Source organism: Palaemon carinicauda, chromosome 27 (assembly GCF_036898095.1).
Source record: "Palaemon carinicauda isolate YSFRI2023 chromosome 27, ASM3689809v2, whole genome shotgun sequence".
NCBI lineage: Eukaryota > Metazoa > Arthropoda > Malacostraca > Decapoda > Palaemonidae > Palaemon > Palaemon carinicauda.
The window spans coordinates 3,979,952-4,002,651 of NC_090751.1; the positions used below are offsets into that span (position 1 = coordinate 3,979,952).

The 22,700-nt window shown below is 38.2% G+C and overlaps 1 protein-coding gene across 3 annotated transcripts in view; it reads left to right on the forward strand.

Moving 5' to 3' along the window:
• Positions 1–22,700, forward strand: part of LOC137620511 (voltage-dependent calcium channel subunit alpha-2/delta-3-like) — a 263,284-nt gene that overhangs the window by 155,577 nt on the left and 85,007 nt on the right. For all 3 annotated transcript variants that reach the window (XM_068350700.1, XM_068350701.1, XM_068350702.1), the window contains 5 exons: positions 1,273–1,385; positions 2,115–2,263; positions 5,039–5,308; positions 21,189–21,387; positions 21,635–21,748. In XM_068350700.1, the coding sequence (XP_068206801.1) occupies positions 1,273–1,385; positions 2,115–2,263; positions 5,039–5,308; positions 21,189–21,387; positions 21,635–21,748 (845 nt within the window). The remainder of the gene's footprint in view (positions 1–1,272; positions 1,386–2,114; positions 2,264–5,038; positions 5,309–21,188; positions 21,388–21,634; positions 21,749–22,700) is intronic.

Below are 22,700 nucleotides of genomic sequence, written 5' to 3' on the forward strand. Positions count from 1 at the left end.
TTTGGTATATGAGATAATATGAATTTTGCGAGATAAGATTGAAGTGACTATTTTCTTTTTAATATTTAGTAAACACTGCTTTATATATTAAGGAATCAGGGCCTCCGTGTAGGCCTCTCCAGCAATGTAGATTTTTTTTTTTTTTTTGGTAGAGGAGGCAAATGTGAATTATTTTTTCTTTTAAATATAGACACCCCTTCAAAATGGCAGTGATAATGTTGACTTAGGAAAAACATCATTTTTGGATACTTAACATTAATAATTTATACCAGATAAGGATTTGGTAAAAGTAAAAAGTGTATTGATAGATCAGGAGATTAATGAAAAAAAGTTAAATTGAGACTAGCTCTCAGGTTGAGAAGAAAGGGCCTTAGGAAGTTAGTGCCTGCAGCAAACATCACGTGATACACTGTAAGCATTACTTAATGATCTTTGCAGCATCGTTTCAGCTGTTGCATTTTGACAGTTCCTAATATTGGAAAAATATTTCTCACTTATGAAATGTGTTCACCTCACAAAAAAACTTGGTTCTTTTTTCTTTTATCTATTTATTTATTATTATTTTTTTTTTTCTGTAGCTACAATCGAACTTAGTCCCACTATTCGGTAATATCTTGTCCAACCCCCTTTATCACCTAATCTGAAATATTTTTCTACTTATATAAGCCTTATATTTTTTTTCTCATTTTTTAACTACAATCAAATTGAGCACCAATATTTGGTAACATTCTATTCTAACTCCACTTAAAAATTACTAGAATTCAGTTCATTATCGGATTACTATTTATTGTGTTAGTCTCCCAGTTGAGGAGATCCACATTTCATTTTTTTTAAATGATAAAATATTTTAAAATCCCTTATCAAACAGTTATAGAACACTATCATTAATAAATGTTATTATTAATATCATTATTATTATTATTATTATTATTATTATTATTATTATTATTATTAGCTAAGTTACAACCCTAGTTGGAAAAGCAAGATGTTATAAGCCCAATGGCTCCAACAGGGACAAATAGTCCAGTGAGGATAGGAAAGGAGGAAATAAATAAACGGTATAAGTAATGAACAGTTAAAATGAAATATTTTAAAAACAGTAACAACCATGAAACTGATATTTCACATATAAACTGTAAAAAGACTTATGTCAGCCTGTTTAACATAAAAACATTTGCTCCAACTTTGAACTTATGAAGTTCTACTGATTCAACTACTCAATTAGGAAGATCATTCCACATCTCTTAATAAGCAGCATTCTCCTTTTTTCAGGCACTTCATGCAAGTTCACAGCAAGGCAATAGATGAGGTCTGGTACAAGCGGGCTGTAGATTACTATGAACAAGATCCTCAGGCCTATGTTTACTCTGTTCCATTTGATGCATGTAAGTTTTGTCTAAAACTTTTCTTAAATTGTGAATATAAATAACGATATGATGTTATGACGACATATTATCGCTCAAAGATCAGCTGAAGGCGATTAAATCTTTAGTGCTATAATAAGATTTGCTTTCAAATTTTGACTCTATAAGCCTTAAGCACAATGATGTTTGCTCTCCAATTTTGACTTCATAATTAACTTGGAAAACAGCCTTTGGTGAAATAATAATATTTGCTCCCAAATTTTGACTTCATAATTGACTTGGAAAACAGCCTTTAGTGAAATAATAAGATTTGCTTCCAAATTTTGACTTCATCAGCCTTGAGTCCATAAGATTTACTCTAAATATTTAACCTTATGAGCCTTTAGTGCAATAAAAAGATTTTCTTTCAAATTCTGACTTCACAACTGATTTGAAAAACAGTCTTTAATGCAATAATAAGATTTTCTCACAATATTTTGACTTTATATTTGACATTGAAAGCAAATTTCAGAGTAAAATCTTAACCACGGTTTGAATAAAACCATCGATTTTATACCCTGGTAATTTATCATAGACTTCACAACTGATTTTAAAAACAGCCTTTTAGTATCATAATAAAAAAAATTCCCAATATTTTGACTTCATATTTGAAATTGAAAGCAATTTCAGAAGTAAATCTTAACAACTGCTAAAATAAAACCGTCGATTTTATACCCAGTAATTCATCCCATTTTGCATTCCTTCTGACAGCTACCCAAGATGCATCTGAGGTGCTGGTGGTCGCGACCCGTGCCATTTTCATCGAGGAAAACAACTCTAAGAAGGCTCCAGCCGCAGTCGTGGGTGTCACCATCAAGCACAGCCAGTTCGTTGAATATTTCATTAATGAAACTTCAAAGGTAAGTGTCACCTTGCGTCAATTATGCTTTCATTCTTACAGAGCGAGGATATAAAAAAAATTCATGAAGGATTACCGTGAGTGTCTTTACTATTAGGTTTGTGGTGACCGATGTTGTAACGTCCCTGACTGGTGAACCCCAGGCTGGGGTTCGAGTCCCGGTCAAACTCGTTAGTTTCTTTGGTCATAGCAACCTCTCTAAGCAATGATCTGATAGTAATTTTAGTCTTTTAGGAGCGTTTGAAACGTTATAGATACTTTCTGAGAGAATATCTGTCAGCAATATTAGTCTTCTGGAAGCGTCCTTGTGAGCTAAGGATATGGGTTTTGGGAAGCCAATAGGTCTACCTGCTGAGTTTTAAGGCGGTATTTCCTGGCCCTCCTTGGTCCTAGCTTGTGTGGAGAGGAGGCTTGGGTGCTGATCATATGTTTATATGGTCAGTCTCTTGGGTATTGTCCAGCTCGATAGGGCAGTGTCACTGCCCCTTTCCCCTGTCATTCATGAGCGGCCTTCAAACCTTTAACAGGATATACATATCTTCCCCCAAGACAAGTTGGGTTATTGGATTAATATCTGATAGTTTGAGATAGTGGTAAATCAAGTAAGGTGGATTGTACTGTAATATTTTTTATTTTACGAGGTATTTGTTTTTTTAATTCTATGCTCTTTGATTATTAGCATTTTCGTCTTTGGCATTCCTCAGTATACCATAAAGGTAACTGTTTTAAAGATTATCTCATTAATTTTCAGAGTTAAATAAAAATTAAATTATAGTTAATTCCAAAAGCTGCCTCAAAATGTGTTTTTATTGGAAGACTAAAGTATGGCGATGTTTCCTAAACAAAACTATTCCTTAGATAATAATATAATTGCTATTAGTAAAAGGAGTGTCCTAATGGTTCGCAGGTGAATTAAGGGATTTGCTGTTACCTGTCATATTTTTACTCTGAAGGCTTTACATTAGTGGTGAATATAATTAAAATTAACTTGGTTTTTTTTCAGGGAAATTATAATTATCGATATTCTTTTGTTTTGTATCGTCATTGAAATTCATTTTCTGGTGCTGGTTCAATTATTTTTGTATGGTTCATTAGTAGCATGTATTTTCATTTTCTGATTTTATACAATTATCTATAAAAATTTGTTTTCATTTCATTTATTATTTAAATTATAATACTCAGACCATTATATTTTATGTACTATCTAACTAAAGATTTAATTATTAGTAACATGAATATTATGAACAAAAATATTTTTGGTTTAATGATGGATTTTAATTCTTTCATTTTATGTCTCCGAACAAAGTTCAGTAACCCGGTAAGACGACATTCTATTTAGTGCTGATTCGGTACATCTGCTACAACAGTATATTGAACCAAGTAGAGTATTCCCAGTAAAAGTCAGTAATTAATAACTCTATTTGGTATTGTGCGTATTCTTCCAACTTAAAAGGTGTACAGGAATTCATAGCCTGCTAGTCACATCATAACGTCTGAACTATAAGTACATAGATAAATCCTTTCTATCTTAAATGCTTCTTCTCAATAACAGTAGAGTTTGGTTTCTTTAAGTTTACCCTACCTGCTGTTTTATTCTTAAAATATGTTATTTCAATTGTTCATTTAGTCACTTGTAGTTTATATATTTCCTTGTTTCCTTTCCTCACTAGGTTATTTTCCCTTGGACCCCTCAGGCTTATAGCATCCTGCTTTTCCAACTAGGGTTGTAGCTTAGCAAGTAATAATAATAATAATAATAATAATAATAATAATAATAATAATAATAATAGTGAAAATAATTTTATTAATGAGTTGGAAATCTGAAAAGTTTAAATATCTTTTAGATTAACAGTGATGCCTCCAATAGAGTTAAAGCTACCCCTGTCAGCTGATGGGAAATTGTACATTTTATTCTAAGCCATTTCCCTAATAAGGAGATGAATCCAGAGAAAAACAGTGCAATTAAAAGTCACTGCCAATTCGTACTTTAGTCACTAAGTTGCAAAAGAATTCTTTGTGGAGAAACCCTCCGATTAACAATACATTTAACACACCAACAATGATTACATCATTCATGCCATTTTGAACGAACTCTTGCTTTTGTTGTTGTTCTTGTATAGCTATTCTATAGGAGGAAAATAAATTTAAAATACAGTAACCCAATCAATCTCCTCACTGTAAAAAAATAATGTTTTGATCCAACATAGTCTTTTAACAATGTAATTTTTTGTCCAATATAGACTAACCTGCGTAAATAACTCGTCTCATTCCTGTCTCATTCTATGAGAGTAAAATGAATTTGAAATACAGTAACCCAATCAATCTCCTCACTGTAAAAAAATACATAGACTTTTAACAATGCAATTTTTTTAGGTAATATAGACTAACTTGCGTAAATAATTTGTCTTATCCCTACCTCATTCAGTGATGATGAAAATAGCCAAACCCCAGACAAGAATGAGGACATGTCTGGGGCTTTCGTTCTGCAGAGTTGTTGTTGTTGTTAGCTATTCTGTGAGTGTAAAAGGAAGTCAAAATACAGTAATACAATCAATGTCCTCTCTGTAAAAAAAAAGATAAAAATTAGGTCTAACATAGACTTTTAATAATGAATTTTTTTTCCACTCTAGACTAACTTCCATAAATAACTCGTCTTAATCTCCTCACTGTAAAAAATTACAATTTTTGGATCCAACACAGGCTTTTAATAATGCAATTTTTTATCCAGTATAGAATAACTTTGGTAAATAATTTGTCTCGTTCCTTCCTCCTTCAGTGCCCATCATATCCATCAAGAGACACTGGCTGCAGAGACGGCAAGACCTGCAGCAGCGCCCACCTGGATTGCTACCTGCTCGACGACAACGGATTCATCATCGCCTCAGACATCAAGGATTCCACGGGGAAGTTCTTCGGCACCATAGAGGGCACCATCATGGAGTCCTTAGTACAAAGCGAGGTTTACAAGAGGGTCAAAATCTACGACTACCAGGCTGTGTGTCTCGACAGCGATATGGAACCTAGCAGCTCTTCCATACTGTCCACGGTAGGGGATTTTTCGCTTCGACAGTTTCGTGAAACTAGGAATTCTATTTGCTTAGGACTTTGATTATTTCATGTGTTTTTTTTCTTTTTTTATAAAACTAGAACCTCTATTTGCTTTTGACTTTGACCATTTCATGTTTTCTATATAAAACTAGATCTTTATTTGCCTGTGGCTTTGACTATTTCATATTTTATTTTTTATGGCACAAGAACTTTATTTGTTTGTGACTGACCAATTCATGTTTTTTATATAAAACTAGAACTTTATTCGCTTGTTACTCAGACCATTTCATGTTTTTATTATTTTTTTATGACGCAAGAACTTTATTTGCTCATGACTGACCATTTCATGTTTTTATATATATTTTTTTTTGTAAAAGTAAAACTTTATTTGTTTTTAACTCGTACTATTTAATGTTTTATCATTATTATTTTTTTTTTTTATAAAACTAGAACTTTATTTGCTTTTAACTGACCATGTCATGTTTTTATTATAAAGCTAGAACTTTATTTGCTTTTAACTCGGACTATTTTATGTTTTATTTTTTATTTTTTATTAAACTAGAACTTTATTTGCTTGTGACTGACCATTTCATGTTTTTTTTTTTTTTTATCTTTTTATGAAACTAGTCGATGTCTCACAGGATGTAGGTACAGGAGAGGAGGTTCCTAGCCCCCTCGTCCCGTCCCTTTTAGTCGCCTCTTACGACACGCAGGGATAACGTTGGCGCTATTCTTGTTTTTATGCCCCCGCGGCCACAGGGGGCAAAGAGATGGAGTTGGGGGGAGAGTGACTGCTCCCCGCACTCTAGTTTTGGGGTGTTTGAATGTGCGTGGATGTAGTACGATAGAGAGTAAAAGATGTGAAATTGGAAGTATGTTTAGGAATAGAAGGATGGATGTATTGGCCTTGTGTGAGACGAAGATAAAAGGAAAGGGTGAAGTAATGTTTGGTGAAATGTCTGGTAGAGTGACTGGGATTGAAAGGGGAAGAGCGAGAGAGGGTGTGGCTTTATTGCTGAGTGAATGGATGACAGGTAAAGTAGTGGAATGGAAGGAGATATCATCTAGGTTAATGTGGGTAAGGGTTAGGTTGGGTAGGGAATGTTGGGCGTTTGTCAGTGCGTATGGGCCAGGTAGTGAGAAAAGTGAAGAAGAGCGGAATGAGTTCTGGAATGAATTAACTAGGTGTGTAGAAGGACTGGGTAGAAGGAATTATGTAGTTGGCATGGGTGACTTAAATACTAGAGTGGGCGCTGGAGAGGTAGAAGGTGTCATTGGGAAGTATGGCGTACCAGGTGAAAATGAGAGTGGTGAGAGACTGGTAGATATGTGTTGAGCAAGAGATGGTGATAAGTAATAGCTTTTTCAAAAAGAAAGATAAAAATAAGTATACATGGGTAAGAGTGGCAAATGGAAGAGTAGTAGAAAGGGCATTAATGGATTATGTGTGATAACTAAAAGAATGTTTGGAAGATTGAAAGACGTGCATGTGTTTAGGGGTATGGCTTACGGTATGTCTGATTATTTTTTGGTGGAAGGAAAATTAGTTGTAGCAAAAGAATGGGGAAATAGAGTAGGTGGATGTAAAAGGGAGGTAGTGAGGGTTGAAGAGCTAATAAAACCGGGGGTAAAAAGTAAATATCAGGAAAGGTTGAAAATGATATATGACGAAGTGAAAGTAAGAGAAACTGGTAATTTAGAGGAGGAGTGGAAGTTAGTAAAAAAATTTTGTTGGGATTGCAAGTGATGTGTGTGGCAAGAAGGTTGTTGGAGGCAGTATGAGGAAGGGCAGTGAATGGTGGAATGAAGGAGTGAAGGTAAAAGTGGAAGAGAAAAAGAGGGCTTTTGAAGAATGGCTGCAGAGTAATAGTATAGAGAAGTATGAAAAACATAAAGAGAAAAATGTGGAAGTAAAGTGCAAGGTACGTGAGGCAAAGAGGGCAGCTGACCTGAGGTGGGGTCAGGGATTGGGTCATTCATATGAAGAGAATAAGAAGAAGTTTTGGAAAGAAGTGAAGCGAGTAAGAAAGGCTGGCTCAAGAATTGAAGAGACAGTGAAAGATGGAAATGGAAGGTTGTTAAAAGGAGAGGAGGCAAGGAAAAGGTGGGCGGAATATTTTGAAAGTTTACTGAATGTTGAGGATAATAGGGAGGCAGATATAATTGCTGTTGCAGGTGTTGAGGTGCCAGTGATGGGAGATGAGAATGAGAGAGAGATTACAATAGATGAAGTGAGGAGAGCACTAGATGAAACGAGAGTAGGAAAAGCATCTGGTATGGATGGTGTGAGAGCTGAGATGTTGAAGGAGGGGGGAGGGGGTGACTGTACTTGAATGGTTGGTGAGATTGTTTAATAGGTGTTTTGTGTTGTCAATGGTACCAGTAGATTGGGTTTGTGCATGTATTGTACCACTATATAAGGGTAAGGGAGATGTGCATGAGTGTTGTAATTCAAGAGGTATTAGTTTGTTAAGCGTAGTTGGAAAAGTGTATGGTAGAGTAATGATTAATAGGATCAAGGATAAAACAGAGAATGCAATCTTAGAAATACAGGGTGGTTTTAGAAGAGGTAGGGGTTGTATGAATCAGATTTTTACAGTTAGGCAGATATGCGAGAAATATTTAGCAAAAGGTAAGGAGGTGTATGTTGCGTTTATGGATCTGGAGAAAGCGTATGATAGAGTTGATAGGGAAGCAATGTGGAATGTGATGAGGTTATATGGAGTTGGTGGAAGGTTGTTGCAAGCAGTGAAAAGTTTCTATAAAGGTAGTAAAGCATGTGTTAGGATAGGAAATGAAGTGAGTGATTGGTTTCCGGTGAGAGTGGGGCTGAGACAGGGATGTGTGATGTCGCCGTGGTTGTTTAACTTGTATGTTGATGGAGTGGTGAGAGAGGTGAATGCTCGAGTGCTTGGACGAGGATTAAAACTGGTAGATGAGAATGACCATGAATGGGAGGTAAATCAGGTTTTGTTTGCGGATGATACTGTACTGGTTGCAGACACAGAAGAGAAGCTTGGACGATTAGTGACAGAATTTGGAAGAGTGTGTGAGAGAAGGAAGTTGAGAGTTAATGTGGGTAAGAGTAAGGCTATGAGATGTACGAGAAGGGAAGGTGGTGCAAGGTTGAATGTCATGTTGAATGGGAGTTACTTGAGGAGGTGGATCAGTTTAAGTACTTGGGGTCTGTTGTTGCAGCAAATGGTGGAGTGGAAGCAGATGTACGTCAGAGAGTGAATGAAAGTTGCAAAGTGTTGGGGGCAGTTAAGGGAGTAGTAAAAAATAGAGGGTTGGGCATGAATGTAAAGAGAGTTCTATATGAGAAAGTGATTGTACCAACTGTGATGTATGGATCGGAGTTGTGTGGAATGAAAGTGATGGAGAGACAGAAATTGAATGTGTTTGAGATGAAGTGTCTAAGGAGTATGGCTGGTGTATCTCGAGTAGATAGGGTTAGGAACGAAGTGGTGAGAGTGAGAACGGGTGTAAAAAATTAGTTAGCAGCTAGAGTGGATATGAATGTGTTGAGGTGGTTTGGCCATGTTGAGAGAATGGAAAATGGATGTCTGCTAAAGAAGGTGATGAATGCAAGAGTTGATGGGAGAAGTACGAGAGGAAGGCCAAGGTTTGGGTGGATGGATGGAGTGAAGGAAGCTCTGGGTGATAGGAGGATAGATGTGAGCGAGGCAAGAGAGCGTGCTAGAAATAGGAATGAATGGCGAGCGATTGTGACGCAGTTCCGGTAGGCCTTGCTGCTGCCTCTGATGCCTTAGATGACCGCGGAGGTAGCAGCAGTAGGGGATTCAGCATTATGAAGCTTCATCTGTGGTGGATAATGTGGGAGGGTGGGCTGTGACACCCTAGCAGTACCAGCTGAACTCGGTTGAGTCCCTTGTTAGGCTGGGAGGAACGTAGAGAGTAGAGGTCCCCTTTTTGTTTTTGTTTCTTTGTTGATGTCGGCTACCCCCCAAAATTGGGGGAAGTGCCTTGGTATATGTATGTATGTATGAAACTAGTAGTTTATTTGCTTGTGACTATGACCATTTCATGTTTTATTCATTGTTTTATTTAAAACTAGAACTTTATTGGCTTATGACTCTGACTATTTTGTGTTTTATTATCTTTTTATGAAACTAGAAGTTTATTTGCTTGTGACCCTGACCATTTCATGTTTATTTTTTTCCTATGAAACCAGAACTTAATGTTTGTGACTTGAAAATTACATGTAAACCAGTTTAGGAGTTTAATCTCGACCCACGTAGTTTTTAGGAAAGAACCAACATACGCCGGGGTTACTAAGGCCCTTTGTTGTGTGCATATCTACGCTGTGACGTCACGAGCATAGCGTAAGCTACTGTCAACAAGTTTACTTGATTTAGTTTAGAATAGTCCCCCCGTTGTTTTGTTAAAGAAAACTTGATATAGGAGAGAACGTTTAAGGGGTAGCTAAAGTATTAGTAGAAGAGAGTTAAAAATACGATTGAAAGAAGAAGAGTGAAGAAAATTCTTCACACATTGAACACACTCCTAAGTCACTCATTTGCATGATTATATTCTCAACATCAATTTGTAGGAGGCTTGTTAATTATCCAATCACTTTGACCAGTAGTTCCTAATCCATCTTATAGTTGGATAAAATATTTATTTTATATACAAGAGCAGCAAATTAGATTTAAGTGTTGCTTTATCAGTTGCCATCAACATAAGAATCTTTAAAATATCTCTCACACACAATTATGATCCATCAGCCAAACGTTCTGGTTTAAATTGAACATGAAAATAACTAAAATACTGACGTACAAAGACAGAAGAAGACAATTAGTCTTTCTTAAAAGACAAAGTTAACAAAGTGCCCATACAGCAGGGTTGCCAGGTTTTCTAAATGAGAAAATGCCAACTTCTAATCAACAGAAGCTTTAAAAGGCCAACCCAAAAGTAGAAAAAGGCCAAATATATAGTGTTTAAAGCACACCTTTTTTCATATTACTAAAGGCCAACCAATTAAAAAAAGGCCAAATTTGAGGTTTTTTGGCCTGAAAAAATGCCAAACTGGCAACTCTGCATACAAGACAACATATGGTTCAATCTGCGCATGCGCAAATTAATTTCTGCACAGTTGAAACTTAAAGTTCGTCTTCTTCACGTGGTTGTGTAGGGAAACATCTACTCGTTGTACCAGCTCTTCGTTATTTGTGTATTTTGGTAAATTCCACGTGGTTTTATAAAGTATTTACGTATTTAATCATTCTTCTTTCATGTATATTTGTAAGACATTTTCTAAATATCTTATATGCCATCTTTGATATAGGCTCCGTCTAGCCTAGACCGAGTGAGGATCCTTGTCACTTATTTGTGACCCTTAATTTTATATATTTTAGAATATCTTTATATTGTATAGCCGAAGATTTTTTTTTATTTCATTACGTAATGTAGCCTGCTGGAATTTAACAGCCTCGTTAATTTACGAATATTAGGAATGACAATTTTTCGTTTTGGTTTAAATGCCAGTTTTACCTTTTTTAGATTTTAATCTAAGTGTTTTTTTAACAAAACTGGATAAATGAGTAATACCATTTGTATGGTAGTATTGGTAGGCCTATATGGTAGTATTGGTAGGACTAGGCCTACTTTTATACAAACAAACAAATATTTATTTTTTATTATTTTCCACAATATAGGCCTACTTGCCGAAATAAAGATGGTAATACTTATGAAAAACATTGTTTGTTAAAGCTAACATTATGAGTCAGCATATCTGGAAAAATTAGAGAATTATCTTATATTCAAAAATATTTTCTGATTCATAAATGGAACTTATGTCAAAGTTCTGTGAATTTGACCAGTATAGTCTCCCCCCCCCCCCCTGGAAGCACATGACAATTTAAGTTAGGTTAGGTAGGAGTACCTAAGCCTAAGACATATCCAATTGGGTTTTTTTTTTCACAGCTAAAGCAGAGTGACGGATGTACTTGCTTTGCGTATATATATATATATATATATATATATATATATATATATATATATATATATATATATATATATATATATATATATATATATATATATATATATATATATATATATATATATTTAATGCGTTTTATCAGCACCCGTCTGTAAAACTACAGCCATACCTGTTGTGATTTTCACCAGTTTATTAAATCTGCCCGATGTACTGGGCGGATCGCAAGGCCTTGAAGAGGCAAGATTCCCAAAACTTTCCAGGATTTAACTAAAATACGGCGATAAAATTTACAATTTTATTACAAAAATAAACTCTGATAAAGACAAACAACATTCTTAAGCATTCACAAGACTTACTGAAAAACAAGACTGACCCTAGGTAATATAGCATGTGCTCTTCAAGCACAAAGTCCACACCGGACTCATTAACAAACTGAAAATAGTGCCAATTCGAATTCAATACACAACGAATCACACACCAAATATCCCTATTCTTATTTAACTCAGGATTCAGATCCCCAATCACAAGGATCACTACACTAAACTGCGATATAAAAACTAAACGTCTTGCACACAAACTTCTACTACAACCAACCTGGTACACAAGGTAGAGAGGAGAGATAACAATTAGAGGGGACTTACTTTGGTCGGGGACGTTGGATCAAAGAGGACGAGCTAGCCTTGCAACCTCCGACGTCACCTTTTTGGCGCAATTTGTCATGAACCTAAATTTCTAGATTGGATTTTTTTATCATGTTACAATAGAATGACGTTATTTTTCCTAATCTTAAATTACCAGCAATTGATTTTATTAGTCTCAGCGCCTTCCTACCAGGTGGTTTCCCTTTTTGGCTCTAAACGTTCACGTCTGGAACTACATTCATTCGCCCGCGAGTTTCTCCTCTCCCTCCAATTTGACGTAGTCGTAGGTGGAGTCAAATGGCGGGAATTTCGATTGATCGGGTCGAAATTCCCGACATCCTCCACGCCCCAAAATAAGGAGCGATGAAACGTCGGTCAATTGGATGGAGCTAGACTCGGGGTGAGGGGAGTGGCTTACTCCGAGACTCTGTTAGGCTCGCTGCGTAGCGCTCCGCAACGACTCGAACAGAGTACGCACAATATACAACAGCAATGTTACCCCGGGGTAATAAACACAATCAATAATATACAGTCATATAACAGATCAAATTAGGCAATGGGCCTAGCAATTCTAAAGCACTCGTGTAATACACATAAGGAACAGCAGAAATAAGTGATAATGTACACACATTTTACAGAATTCAATTGGCAAGCAATTAGGCAATGGGCCTAAAACAAACAGAAAATGGCAATGGCAATGCATACAATTCAAGCTCTAAGGCAATTAGGCAATTGGGCCTAAGACAATTCAAGAAATGGCAGAAATGCAAACATAATAATTCAAGTGCAAAGACAATTAGGCAATGGGCCTAAGACAATTCAAGAAATGGCAGAAATACATACATGACAATTCAAATTCAGTCTGTCTCAACTCACAATAATCGAGACTTCTATAGCGCTGCTACATGCAGGCTGTTACTTAATGGAGTACAAGAGGGAGGGGCTGGTTCTGTGCAACGCTCGGTCTGTACGCACGAGAGACCATCCCGTCCCCGTTCTCCACCCCTAAGCACTTCCAACCTCCGCAGATTCACGCACACCTCACAAACTCCACCCTCCCTACCTTCCAGATAGAACACGCCCCCTTTTCACTTACAGTTTACAGCTACTTTTTATATATCGTCGCTTTTCAGCAGACAGTCCATTAGTTCTCACTGTTTCGCGGCAGCCCTTCTCAATGGGCGTGCAGAACGTCCTTGTGCGTTCGTCTGCTCTGTTTCATTTTCATTTTCACTTCTTTCACTAACTGCATAGTTCTCACCTTCCTCGTCGTTGTCGTCCGTTCCTGTGGCTGGTTGTCGTAGCTGTTGCCATACCCTGGTCGTTCCCAGACGTCTCCGCTATCCCTGGCATTCCGGCTGTCGAACTGTACGCACCCTCTTCTCCGTCATCGCCGTCGTCTCCTTCATGGTCATCCTCAGAGGGGGCTATTTCTAGGGGAACCAGGTGGCTGACAGCTCGCAGCGATTCGACACCCTCAAACAACACTTTCGCCGAGCGTACGACTCCGTTGTCGTCAGGATACGTCTCCACGACACGTCCCAGAGGCCAAGTCGCTCTCTTTTTTCTTATTGTCCTGCTTAACTAGCACGATGTCTCCGGGGTGCAGCTTGGAGGGTTCCCCGGGCCGACTGTTGTGCCGGGCTCTCAAGGCACTCAAGTATTCCCTTCTCCAGCGTTCCCTAAAGGCTTTGAGTGAATCTGTCAATCTTACGTAACGATCACGTAGCTTCCGAGAGGTGAAGGTTGCGTTGAGATGGTCGTCCGGTAAGATCGGGGCCATGAGGTGGACTTGGTGTCCTCTTATCAAATGGGAGGGGGTGAGGACTTCATCCTCGCGCTCGTCACCGCTGTACATAAGCGGTCGATTATTCACCACTGCTTCTGCTTCTTTCACGAGGGTTAGCACGTGGGCGTCCGGCAGGTACTTCTTTCCGAGGGCTATCTGGAGGGTCCGTTTCGTTACTCCTATCAAACGCTCGAAGAACCCACCTTTCCAAGGTGCACGGGGCGTCTGAAACCGCCACTTTATGCCAGTTTTCCTCAGGAACTGCTGGACTTCATCCTCTTCATAAAGTCCCTGCAGGAGGTGGCTGGCAGCCTTGAAGGTTTGATGGTTATCGGACATGATGAGCTGTGGGGCACCGTGGGTGGCGCTAAACCGTCTAAGTGCCAACACGAATTCTTCTGCTTCCAAAGAGGGACAGAAGTCAAGGTACACGGCTCTGCTGGCCATGCAAGTTACGATAAGTATATACCCGGGCCGTGTCTCCGTGTGAATTGCTGCTGTGTGGTCCACTCCGACCGCCGTGAACGGTTTTGTGAGGGTGATCCTTTCCTTTGACAGGGGGGGTGGTGGTGGCTGTCTCGTTAGAGGCTGGAAGGCTAGCTTGCATTCAGGGCATTGCCGCACGGTTCGCTTCGCAATGGAACGTAGACCCGCCACCCAACATTTCTGTCGAAAGATACCTATTAGAGTATTCACCCCACAATGCAAATGTAACTGATGTAAATAATTTAAATACATCCTAACCAAATGCCCTTTGGCTGGTAAGAGAATTAAATGATCAGTTTCTCCTACATGGGACACTCGTCCCCTGGTGCAGATGAGATTATCTACCAAAACTAAATTCAATTGTCTAGCAAAATTAGCAACTTCACGAGGGGGTTGACTCCGCCCTCCAAGTAGGCATAAACAGTAGGCAAATAATGTTTTTGCTCTAATTTTACAACAATACTGAACGGATGCCGTTCTATCTTAGCAAACTTTAAAACTAGTCTGGCTACTCGTAACAAGAATTGGAACCCTACTTCCCTTTTCAGGACGTCCCAAATCTCGCCTGGGGGGGTAGGACACATCTCCTCCCTCAACTCCTGCACCGCCGCTACTACGTGAGTTTGATGTAGTAGATCTTCCTCCTCGCAAGGAACAGGCTTTCCCGTGGTCCTGAGGAATTCTGGACCGTTCCTCCACAGGGGGTTAGCTTGCAATTGTTGAGCCGTTGCGCCTCGGGATAGGATATCGGCAGGGTTCTGCTGACTAGGGACATGGTTCAGACTGAAACTACAAACCTGCTGAATAAAATTAATTTCCGCCACTCTGTTAGAAACAAACACATCTTTATTAGACCTGGCATCGGGCGATGCTACCCATGCCAACGTTACCTTGCTGTCGGTCCACATTACTATTTCCCGTGGCTCGATCAGATCCTTGAGCGTTCTTGCTAGTCTGCTGCCTAACAACAAGGCCAGCAACTCTAGCTTAGGGATCGTCAGCTTGCTCATCCCTTTCGGAGTGATCCGGGTTTTACTCGTTACCAGACTTACCCGATTGCATTCGTCCCTAGTATATGCTACTGCTCCATATGCCTTACTGCTGGCATCAGTGAACACATGAAGTTGTAAGCCTCTTTTTCCTATTGATCTTTGAAAGGTGATGTCGCTCACCGCTTTCAAATCATTCAACAATTCACTTGCCTCTTTAGCCCTCTCTTTTCCTAAAACATCATCCCAACCTACATTATCCTCCCATAGTTGTTGAAGGAAAAGCTTTCCCCTTAAAAATAATGGGCTTATCAAACCTATCGGATCATATATGGAGACTAATAGGGAAAGTACCCTACGCTTCGTGGGCACCCATCCCTCCCCCAACTCACAGATCCTTTTGCTTTCTTTCACACACAATCTGTCCACGTCCCGGGCCCATCGCAGCCCGAGCACGTTCACACTCACAGGCTCACTCCACTGTTTCTCGCTATCGAAGGCCAAGTGATTGCTGGCCCACCCTTCTAAGGGCATACCCGCCCTTTTTAAGATGTTATGAACAGACTCATGCTCTTGCCTCATATGTTCTATATCTTCAAACGTGGCCAGATAATTATCGACATAAAAAGATTTTACTAAATCTGGGCGCCCTTCCTCTTTAAAATGACAATTTAATATTTGCTGTAGCAAAAATGGACTAGCTGTGATGCCGAACACCACGACTCTAAAGGCGAAGGTAAGCGCTCGACCAGCTGCCTTGCGCCACAGAAATCGTGTGTATTTGGCATCACGAGGATCTAACAAAACACGATGGAATGCTTTACTTATGTCGGCTAACATGGCATATCGATTCAACCTAAACCTTATAATTAAACTATATGCTACTTCTACCAAATTGGGCCCAGGTAAAAGACATTCATTCAAGGACTTGCAACCTTGTGACTTGGCAGAGGCATTGAACACGATTCTAAGGGGGGTGGTACGGCTGTCTTTCTTAACACCAAAGTGTGGCATGTAATAACCTTCCACTACGGGATTTTTCACTTCTGATATAAAACCTGCTTCGAGATACTTATCTATCACTCCCTGATATTGTTCAAGATATTCCCTATCCTTTCTGAATTTTGTTTGCAACGACTCCAACTGCGCCACAGCGTTACGATAATTTGTTTCTGGCCTAGCATCCGACCCGAATGGTAGGCTAACCTGATATCCCTCAGGTTTTCTTACAACGCTTTGCGATACCTTTCGCACGGCCTCGGCCTCGCGAACAGTGTATTGCTCAGATGGGGCGATACCAACACGGTCTAATCGCCACCACTCATCTACATCATACAGATATGGCTCGTCCGTGATTCTGCACACTCTCAACGTTCTAACTTGTTCGACCTTTTCCCCTTGGAACAGCCACTGTGGCACCTTCCCGTACGGGGACATACCATTATGCGTTAAGAAAAGATTTATCCCATCTATTTTTTCAACACCTATGATGAAATAGCTAAAATAGTCAGCCCCAACTAAAATGTGAACGTTCTTCATGGTATCTGATTGGTTTGCTGGATCGGCTAACGTGACTCCCTTGGTCAACAGATGCTGTCTGACCTTTACATAACCCACGTTATGTATCGGGACGTCCACGTGTTCGTGTGCCACCAACTTCATACGCACGATTCTTTTCCCCATTTCAACCCTGCAACTTACTACATCGTATTGTCCGCTTATTTCCTCGGAACCAAACGGAGCTATATTCAAGGATACTCTTCCTACCACCGGTAGGCCTAATTGACGGGCAATTTTTGCAGAGATGAAGCTCCTCTGGCTTCCTGAGTCGAGAAATAGGCGGACTCGCTTACTACCTTGCCTTTGTTGAATACCTGCCATGGCTGTTGGCAAGATAGTGCATGGGAGGTCCACATCAGACCTCTGCGCGATCTTTGCGCTCGTGCACGGCTTAGATTCTACTTTAACCTTAGATGGACGGGGGGCAGTTTGGTTCTGCGCAGGCGTCGCATTTACTACGGGGCGGGACGTTGTTGATTGACTATTACTAGGACTAGGGATTGATTGCGGTCTACCCGCATCGCAAATTGCAGTGTGGTGGTTAGCATTACAGTTTCTACAGGAATTTGAAACGGGACATTTATCGCTACGATGGCCTGATTTCGTGCAATTGAAACAAAGACCCCTTTTTAATAAAATGCGACGTCTAGCAGCTACGTCTGTCACTTGGCGACATCCGTGAGGCGGATGCCGTTCGCTACAAAATGGGCAGGAATTATGGTGGATGGGATGGGTTTTCGGTCTTACACTACTGTCTGGTCTTTTGTCACTCTCCAGACTGTCGCCTCTCTGCAATGCATCGTCTTCTAACATTCTTACTATGAAATATATTGCCTCAAAAAACTCGTCCAACGTATAGTCGCATTTCCTCAAATGCTCTACCACTTTGCGGTATAGTTTTCCCTCCGAAAGTTTTTGATTAATGAGGCTCATGACCATGCCCTGGCCTAAGTCATTGGTACTCAGTCTTTTGATTTGTTCAATAATGATGGTCAACTCAAAACGGAACCTTTTGAGTTCTACAGGGTTTAGTGACGGCACAAAGATGTTTGCTAACTTACGGTGCAGAATCACGAGTGTTTGGTGCACGTTGCCATACTGCTTATCTAATAGGTCTAATGCTACACTATAGTTCGCGGCGGTTACACTCAGAGATTTGATAATCCTAAGCGGCTCTTTGCCCAACGTCCCCAATAAATACGTGAATTTAGACACTTCGTCTAAATCAGCTCTTCGATCCACGTGGATCGTGAATAGTTCACGGTACGATGCGTACTCTTGCACTTCCCCTTCAAACGTGGGGAGAGGCAGCGGCTTCAACCTGGGGAGGGCAACATTCCCCGTTGAAGGGCCTTTCACTTTATCTATTCTATTGTACAATAGAGTGGAAGCACGTGTCGCTTCACCTAACATATGCCTAATTCGGGCTTCGATACTAGATTCTAATTTAACTCTCTGGTTTTTGTATAGCTCTTTAAGCTGTCGGACCTCTGCCTGCAACTCCGTTACCAAATTCTGGTAAACGGACTCGGAGTAAGTCTCTATCAGTGCCCTTTGCGTTTCGCTTAATAAATCCTCCAGTAGGCCCATCGACGCCTCGATATGCACGATCGTGGACACAGCCATCTTAATTCTTTACTTTACGTTTGGGGGGGTTGGGCAAGGCAAGGAAAAACGGATAATTTAACGTTAAGAAGGGACTCAAAGAACTGACCCACGTGGGCGATCGCACATCGGGACGTAGAGGACCTTAATTGTTCGTCTCTCTCTCTCTCTCTCTCTCTCTCAAAAGCTCATATTTTAAATTAGTCCTGTCCGGCTCTGGGAAGCGCTTGCGATCCGGTTCGAAGGACCAAATGTTGTGATTTTCACCAGTTTATTAAATCTGCCCGATGTACTGGGCGGATCGCAAGGCCTTGAAGAGGCAAGATTCCCAAAACTTTCCAGGATTTAACTAAAATACGGCGATAAAATTTACAATTTTATTACAAAAATAAACTCTGATAAAGACAAACAACATTCTTAAGCATTCACAAGACTTACTGAAAAACAAGACTGACCCTAGGTAATATAGCATGTGCTCTTCAAGCACAAAGTCCACACCGGACTCATTAACAAACTGAAAATAGTGCCAATTCGAATTCAATACACAACGAATCACACACCAAATATCCCTATTCTTATTTAACTCAGGATTCAGATCCCCAATCACAAGGATCACTACACTAAACTGCGATATAAAAACTAAACGTCTTGCACACAAACTTCTACTACAACCAACCTGGTACACAAGGTAGAGAGGAGAGATAACAATTAGAGGGGACTTACTTTGGTCGGGGACGTTGGATCAAAGAGGACGAGCTAGCCTTGCAACCTCCGACGTCACCTTTTTGGCGCAATTTGTCATGAACCTAAATTTCTAGATTGGATTTTTTTATCATGTTACAATAGAATGACGTTATTTTTCCTAATCTTAAATTACCAGCAATTGATTTTATTAGTCTCAGCGCCTTCCTACCAGGTGGTTTCCCTTTTTGGCTCTAAACGTTCACGTCTGGAACTACATTCATTCGCCCGCGAGTTTCTCCTCTCCCTCCAATTTGACGTAGTCGTAGGTGGAGTCAAATGGCGGGAATTTCGATTGATCGGGTCGAAATTCCCGACAATACCATTGTGTATCAAGAAAAATTGTCCGAGCTGACAGTCGTAAAGTTTATATTTAGGAATGATTATTCTAGTAATTTTTGCAAAGAGTACAGGATAAGTTTGTGGTAGTTATGGCCGACTCACAGTCACAGAATGTTCGCCACAGAGATACATCGTAACCTAACCTGACGTAAGATGCTATTGCCTAACCTGACCTTGTACAATTCCTTGGCTATGTTCACCTCCATCAACGAAGTTGGAAGGAGCTTTTGTTTTCGGTTTGTGTACAGCTTTCTGGCCACAATTTGAATCGTAAAGTACCGTAATGAAATTTGCAGGGATTAACTTTTATGTTAAAAGCTGGAAATTATTTAATTTTGGAAGGTCAAGGTCAAAGGTCAAGTTCACGGTCAAGCAAAATGTCCAATTCACGCAATCAGCCCAAAGTTTGGTTTGTATTTGAGTGCATGAAATTCTCCGCCAATTAATATATGTTAAGATCGAAGGCCAAGTCCAAGGTCAAGGTCAAGCAAAAGGTCAAATTCCGGTTATCAACCATACGGCCACAATTTTAGTCGTAAAGTAATGAAACTTGCAGGAATTTTAAACTTGTGCAAAGTGCTAGAAATTAATCAATTTTTGAAGGTCAAAGGTCAAGGACGAGCAAAACGTCCATATCACATAATCAGCCATAAGTTTGGACATCTTTATCACAGAGACTTCAAACTTGGTTCATATTTGAGTACAATATATGAGAATCCCCACCAACGGGAAATAAGCTGCTGTAGCGGAGGTCTGCACTTTACTGAATGCCCCTCTAGTTTTTTATATCCAACCTTAACCTAGGCTTCTTAGACTGGTGCACGGTATGATGTATCTATTTATGTATAGGATTAAAATCTTAAGCAAGCATTGCCTTTAACAGGGGTAAAAATCTTTGGAAATATATATCAAACTAGAGAGTTTTTATTTTTTTTTTTAATTATGTATGTAAGTAAGTATGTATGCTATTTTTCCCTGTTGGAGCCCTTGGGCTTATAGCATCTTGCTTTTCCAACTAGGGTTGTAGCTTGGCTAGTAATAATAATAATGTAAACTCGTATAATATCCCACATAATTCTTTGATATAGACCACTTTATCTCCTTGATTATTTTTCAATTTTTTAATCCCACCGAGAAACTCTTTAAGAAGACATAATCAAAGGAAATATTATGAATAATATTGCCGGGTCTGTAAATTATGCATAATAAGTTAGGTACTATTATTACATCTGTATTTGAAGATAATGTACTGGCTGTTCATACTACGATACTTTTTTCCAAGTGTGTTATTTACCTTTTGATGGGTACGCTCTTGCAGTGCATAGGGTCAGCGATTCCTTCCTGCGATAGATTGAACTTTGTTGAGAGTTTATAGTTTCATGTGACTGTTATGGTCTTCCTCGCGATCGAAATTTATTTTCTTCGACGTTGAGAAGGAAGCCTTCAATGTGCAGTCTAGATTTGCAAAAAAAAAAAATTGTTGCTAAATATTGTATAATTTTTTTTTATAATCTACAGTGCTGTATACTGCTTTATTATCATTATTTTTAGTAAATATTTTTTTATTCACCATCTTCCATTACTACTATTACTGTAAATGTATATATTATTGTCACTAGTTTCTCATTGTGACGTGTAATAAACATAACGTTTTACATGAATCTAAACTTGCAAAGGCTTGTTTTTAATAGCATCTTTTGCATTATGTTTTTACATAAAAAATCTCCAATTGTGAGCTGAGCTTTTTCTTTTCTTTGCAGCCAATACAAATGATCAAATGGTCGTTCAACTGGCTTGTCGGTAACTTCTTCTGGCTAATGGTCAAGACTCATCTTTATACACTTTGGAACCCTAATGAGGCCTGGGCATATACCCATGTGGAGAGAGATGCCCAGTATCCAGTTCTGAATGAACCATCTCCAGATTACCCCGACCACAAGGATATATACGGCGACCCAAGTACGTATGGCATTGCATCGCTGTCTTAAATTTATTCCTTAATTTGCAGGACTTGTTGGAAAGTTTATACCTTTTCAAAGTGAATATCTTTCATTTGATAATGATTTTATTATTCATTTTCATGCCAATGCTGATATCGAAAGGATGTGTGAGTATGCCCTATTAAATATATGTCGAGCTATACACTGTTGTCCCCTTAATATTTTATGCTTATCCAAAAAAAAAGGTTAATATTTGTTACATGCAGGAATAAAAAGAGCTATACCTGTACCTGATTATATGGCAGATGAAGCCACAGCAATTGAAGATGCAATTGCAGATTACGAGCCTCCTGACTTCAGTGGAGATGCAACGGAGGATGGTATTTCTTACGTCTGTTCTAGTTGACTAACCATTACGTTTTCATTCCATGTTTTGATACTGCAATTATTACATTTATTGAGATAATGATATATAATCAAAAGATAATTTGTGAAAATGTAGTCTCTAGTACATGGTTTTTCTACTTCAAATTGTTACTAGTGCTGATATTGTTGGCTGTCTATTAGGAGTGTGTCTAGATATATAACGGTTTGATGTACCTAGTAGTCATAACCTAGTTTAATATGTACTAATGTAACATTTACTGGGACCTTAACAGTGATCAAATTTAGATTTAGTGTTCTTTATTAAATATTTATTTATTACTATATATATATATATATATACATATATATATATATATATATATATATATATATATATATATATATATATATATATACCTGTGTATATATATATATATATATATATATATATATATATATATATATATACCTGTGTATATATATATATATATATATATATATATATATATATATATATATATATATATATATATATATATATACCTGTATATATATATATATATATATATATATATATATATATATATATACCTGTGTATATATATATATATATATATATATATATATATATATATATATATATACCTGTGTATATATATATATATATATATATATATATATATATATATATATATATATACCTGTGTATATATATATACCTGTGTATATATATATATATATATATATACCTGTGTATATATATATATATATATATATATATATACCTGTGTATATATATATATATATATATATATATATATATATATATATATATATATATATATATATATATATATATATATATATATACCTGTGTATATATATATATATATATATATATATATATATATATATATACACACAAGATTTTATTTTTGAGTTTTTAGAGGACTGGCATATTCAGTT